At 55.6% G+C, this 5,838-nt stretch overlaps 1 protein-coding gene across 1 annotated transcript; it reads left to right on the forward strand.

Moving 5' to 3' along the window:
• The first annotated feature begins 1,082 nt into the window (after positions 1-1,082).
• LOC123116455 (mitochondrial carrier protein CoAc1-like) lies at positions 1,083-2,052 on the forward strand. The gene has a single exon (XM_044537407.1). It carries the CDS (start codon positions 1,098-1,100, stop codon positions 2,043-2,045), a length of 948 nt encoding a protein of 315 aa, XP_044393342.1. The 5' UTR covers positions 1,083-1,097; the 3' UTR covers positions 2,046-2,052.
• Positions 2,053-5,838: the final 3,786 nt, after the last annotated feature.

A 5,838-nucleotide genomic window follows, 5' to 3' on the forward strand; every position in this document is an offset into this window, starting at 1 on the left:
CCCTTCCGGTCCCCGCGAGGGACATTGGAAGAGCTATTCAGTGTCTCAGGGGTAGCTGAATTGGCTCACTACCTCGGGATCTCTTCCCGTGCCAGAGTTCACACGGCCCGCCCGAGGTTGGTTTCCCTGGACAGCGGTCTTTTTCAAGAGAATTTCCTCACACCATAGCCATATGAGCGGGTATGCTTCGTTCCCTTCCTCCTCCAAGGTCTGGGCTTCCCGATCCACCCCTTCCTTAGGGGTTGTCTGCACTTTTACGGGATCCAACTCCACCATCTTACACCTAACTCCATCCTCTAGAAAGCATGTTCGTTACTCTATCCGAAACATTCCTCGGATGTGAGGCACATTTTGATTTATGGTGCAAATACTTTTGCCTGGTCCCACGCACCCGAGATGGCAATCTATTCCAGTGTGATGGAGCCGAGGTCTGCATAATTGCAGGGTCCGTCTATCTCGCCGGCACCCCTAAGGCATTGTTTGGTTAATCCCCACCACAAGGGGATTGGAGAGGATTGGACGGGTTTGATGTAGATTTTGACTTGCTGGGGATTTAATCCCTGTCAATCTGCTCCAAACCTCTTGAAACCCTGTAGAACCGAACAAGGCCTAAAGAGGATGGCCAGACCTTGCCGGGGGGGGGGGGGGGGGGGGGGAGTGGTTTCATATTCCCAACGTGTTTGAGGGTCCTCCGCGACCTGCGCGATCCGGTGCGGATTCTACAATCGCCAAGCACTTGGATCAGTGCCGGAATCCATGTTCAAAGGCGAGAAAGCCGACCTTGTCAAGGAGCCGATGTACGGCGGCTATTTTTACTACAAACCCATTGAAGCTCCGTGACGAAATCAAAACTGACGTGAATTTATTCGTTATTGACTGACGTGAATTGGATTTTAGACAATTGATGAATAGCAAAACAGAAGTATCAGTTGCCTACATAACATTTCGGTATATTTATTCGTTATTGTTTACAACTGCGAACCCTCGTGATCACGGACACTGATCCATCTCGGACTCCGATGCCGCGGGAGAGAAATATATAGCGAGCGAGGATTCTTATTTTTGCTGTATATCGACAACGTAGGTGCACGTATACCATGCCAATGGACAGCCTCAAGGAGGAGACAGTCACCGCTTCCGATTTCGCCAAGATGGCAGTAGCAAGCGACGCCGCGCTCGGCTCCACACCGTGGCACCACGTCAAGGAGATGCTCGCCGGCGGCGTCGCGGGCGTGACGGCGAAGACAGCCGTCGCGCCGCTCGATCGAGTGAAGCTCCTCCGACAGGTCGGAGGTGGGGCGGCGCCCGCCGGCACCAGCGCCTTCAGGACGCTCCTCGAGATCACCCGCCGCGAGGGCCCCAGGGGGCTCTACCGCGGGAACGGCATCAACGCGCTACGCGTGTTCCCTTCCAAGGCGATCCACTTCATGGCGTACGAGCAGTACCGGAGCTGGCTCCTCGGCGCCGTCCCCTCGCTCGGCGGCGGACCGGTCGTGGACCTGCTTGCCGGCTCGGCCGCCGGCGGCACGTCCCTGATAGCCACGTACCCGCTCGACCTCGCACGCACCAGGCTCGCCTGCCGTGCCACCGACGCGGGCGTCTTCGGCGTGCTCCGGAGCGCGTACGCGGAGGGCGGCATCCGCGGCCTGTACCGTGGTGCGTGCCCGTCGCTGGCGCGCGTGCTCCCGACCGCCGGGCTCCGCTTCTACGTGTACGAGTCGCTGAAGCGCCGGCTCCCAGAGGACTACGAGGGGCGCGTGGATGCCAAGGTGGTGTGCGGGATGGCGGCGGGTCTGGTGAGCAACACGGCGACGTACCCGCTGAACGTGGTGCGGCGGCAGATGCAGCTCGGCGGCACGGGCACGGGGACGGCGGTCACCGGGGCGCTGCAGGGCGTCCGAGCCATCGCAAGGGCGCAGGGGGCGCGGCAGCTGTACGCAGGGTTAGGGCTCACGTTCCTGAAGGCGGCGCCGTCAGCGGCCATCGGGCTGGTGGCATACGAGGAGATGAAGGCTCTGCTCAACCTGCCAACAAGCCATCACTAGTCCTCTATTATTCAGTTGCCTGTAACCTATTCAAGTTTCAGTTTATTTGCATTATTTTTGTATACAGTAGTGCTCGTTGACACGTGACCATCGATAGTTGTAGTACCTTACTTTTAAGAAAACTTTCAATCATATTCATCGTCACGTGACAGTACAAAGAATACAGAAATAATAAAAGTTACATCCATGTACATAGATCACTTAGCGACAATTGCAAGCACTCGAGCGAGCCGAAGGCGCACTGCAGTCGTCGCCCCTTTCTTGTTAGAGTCGGGCCAAACTTGGTGTAGTAGACAGTCGACAAGTCGTCGTGCTAAGGTCCCAGAGAACCAGCACACCAGAACAGCAACTGTCACTGATGAAGAGAAGTATAGATCGAAATAATCCAACCTGTACCACACAAGAACGAAGATGAACAAAAACTGGATTTAAATAGATCCACCGAAGACCAGCAACGACCAAATTCTACGAGATCCATCGGAGATACGCCTCCCCACGCCCTTCGTTGAAGCCAGACGCATCACTGGAACCAGGACTAGGGCGAGAGAACCTTATTTCATTTTCAGGAAGCCGTCACCACCTCGCCTTTTTGATCAGGACGCAAACCCTAAACGAACTCATAAAAACACCTAAAAACGAAGCAAGCTCCTTCCCGTCGGCAAGTGCTAGGGTACACCGTGCCTCCATGACCCTAGGGCTACCAAAGACGAGGCGGACCGCCGGCGACGCCGACAGGAGGTAGAGGAATCCTAAGCTTCTTTGTTTAGAGAAGAGGAGACGGCAGCTTCACACGTCCCGTGTCTTGGCACCTTCCCCTAAGAGCAACTCCAATAACTCCCGTATCCCTAAAAGAACTACTGTTTACAGGAAGTTGGGGCAAAAAAAGGCCTCCAACAGCTTCCGTAAACCTGAAAAAAAAATTACGGGATCCCGTAAAAATACCTCCTTCGTCCTTCAAATTTACGGGAAGATGGCTTTCCCGTATAATATTGGCGGGCGGTGATGGGGTCATGTACCTAGGGTAGGGTCATGGACCTGATCTAAGTACCTTACCCAAGGACGCCCTTAGAAGAGGTCGCCTTCCAGTCGACCAACGAGGGACTCACTCGACTGACTTGAAGGACTCGACCATGAAGACTCACTCGACCACCAGAAGGTCAAGAGGCACTCTGCACTGCAACGGCCTGTAATTAAGTAGACTTTATGGTAGTAAAGACACTTTATGTGGGGCGTTACCAGTAACGCCCCGGACTTAACTCACCTTAAACCCTCTCCTACGTGGGCTGGCTGGGGTCCTGGCGCACTCTATATAAGCCACCCCCTCCACAGGTAGAGGGGTTCGGCACCTTGTAACTCATATACTCATAATCCACTCGACCGCCTCCGGGCTCCGAGACGTAGGGCTATTACTTCTTCCGAGAAGGGCCTGAACTCGTACATCCCTTGTGTTTACAACCTCTCCATAGCTAGGACCTTGCCTCTCCATACCTACCCCCCACTCTACTGTCAGGCTTAGAACCACGACAGTTGGCGCCCACCGTGGGGCAGGTGTTTTAGCGATTTTGTGGAGAAGTTGCGATTCTTCCGAGTACTTTCATCATGGTGTCTGCTGGAGTTTTGGTCGAGGGTCGAGAGATCCGTCTCGGCACTCTCACCTTCATCGCCGACGACTCCGCCTGGCTCCAGGAGGCTCCACTCGACGTTGATGCGCTCCCCGTCCGCGGTGCGACGCATTTTCGCGCATGTGTCCGCGGCGTTCTGCTGCGGCAACCGTCGACCCCGTATCGGTCGACTCCTCCATCGTCCACCCTCCCGGTCTCCCGCCAGCGCAAGCGCTCGGGCCGGTCGAGGCTTCAGCGATGGGTGAGGCACGCGGTGGCTCGCCAATCGGCCACCACCCAAGTTGCGGCAATCGAGCCCGACGAATCTCTCTACGGCTTGTTCGATCTGTCGACTGGCTCCGTAGAGACGGCATCCGAGTGCGATAGCAGTGATCCAGCGGCGGAAATCTTGATGGTCGACGGGCCCCGCAGTCCCCCTGGCTTCGCCCGTGATGGTGGAGCAGGTGACGGAGGCGACCCCGCACGAGGCCACGAAGAGTACCAGCCCGAGCCACTCGACTCTCTGCAAAGAGAGGAACTTCGCCGCAGGAACGTGGATGCTCTGCGTACTCCCATCGCAGGAGAAACCCCCGAGGCTCGTGCCTTGGAGGAGGCACGTCTGGCCAATTTGGCCGAACGCACTCGACTGGAGAATCTTCAGCGAGCACTCGACGAGCGCGCGCGGCAACGAGTTCCCGACACCAGTCGACGTCAACTCTTCCCGCCGACTCAGGTATATCGAACCCCAATCCAGAATTTAGCAGCTGCGACCCGTATAGCAGAGTCCATCCAGCCTTCTCAGTCGGAAGCTGGCAGAGGTTTGATGCAGATCAGGGATCTGCTCCGGGCAGCAGGAGATCAGAATTCAGCCGTGTCTCAGTCGCGCAACAGAATTCACAGTCGATCCGTCACTGCGAATACGGTTCAGTCGGCTCACAGCCCCAGATCGCCTCCGCGGCGTGAAGGGCGCGAGAATCGGCGAGATCAATATGGTGACCGACTCGACCGAGATGATAGGCGTCGAGTGCCCAATTCCCCTCCGAGGGGTGGGTCTTACGCTCCTCGGCAGCAAGATGACAGGCGTCAGTACAGTACAGGGCGAAGGGTTCCAGTCGACCCCAGAGAACCAGGCTTCGACGCGCGATCCATTATCGTGCAAGGTTTGGTCGACCGGAACAGAGCCCATCGAGGCGGACTCGACAGAGACGCGCCCACAAGCAGTTGAGTGCATGTTTCTGGTCCTGAATGTTTCAGCAGAGCTATCAGAGCCGCAGTTATCCCTCCCAATTTCAGGTTGGCAACAGGAGTCAGCAAGTTCACTGGTGAGTCTAAGCCTGAAACTTGGCTTGAAGACTACCGAGTGGCAGTTCAGATTGGTGGTGGGAACGACGAGGTGGCCATGAAGCATTTGCCCCTCATGCTGGAAGGCTCTGCCAGGGCATGGTTAACTCAATTACCTCCTAGCAGCATTTACACTTGGGAAGATTTGTCCCGAGTGTTCATAAAACGTTTGAAGGAACTTGCAAGCGACCAGCTGGACTGACAGAGTTGCAAGTCTGCGTGCAGAAGACTAATGAGACTCTCAGAGAGTATATTCAGAGATGGATCACTTTGCACCACACTGTGGAGAATGTGTCTGATCATCAGGCAGTCTGCGCCTTCAAAGATGGCGTCAAGAACAGAGAACTGAGTTTGAAGTTTGGTCGAACCGGTGACATGACCTTGAGTCGGATGATGGAGATTGCTACCAAGTACGCCAACGGCGAAGAAGAAGACCGACTCCGAAGCGGCAAGCACAAGCCGAGTCAGTCGGAAAAAGGAAACACCAGTCGGAAACAGAAGCGGAAGGCTGAACCGGCAGCTCCTGGAGAGGCTCTGGCCGTGACTCAGGGAAAGTTTAAGGGGAAACCAAAAGGATCCTGGAACCCCAAGAAGGTAAAGGATAAAGAAGGGAACGACGTAATGGATATGCCATGTCACATCCACACGAAGAAAGACGAAGAGGGGAATATCATCTACCCGAAGCACACCACTCGCCAATGTCGACTCCTGATCCAGCAGTTTCAGGGAAAACAGTCTAAGGACAAGGAGAAGGAGTCGGACAAGGCCGAAGACAAGGAGGACAGTGAGGAAGGATATCCGCATATCAACTCCACTCTGATGATCTTTGCAGATGTGGAAAGCAGGAGTCG

Source organism: Triticum aestivum, chromosome 5B, assembly GCF_018294505.1.
Source record: "Triticum aestivum cultivar Chinese Spring chromosome 5B, IWGSC CS RefSeq v2.1, whole genome shotgun sequence".
Lineage (NCBI taxonomy): Eukaryota > Viridiplantae > Streptophyta > Magnoliopsida > Poales > Poaceae > Triticum > Triticum aestivum.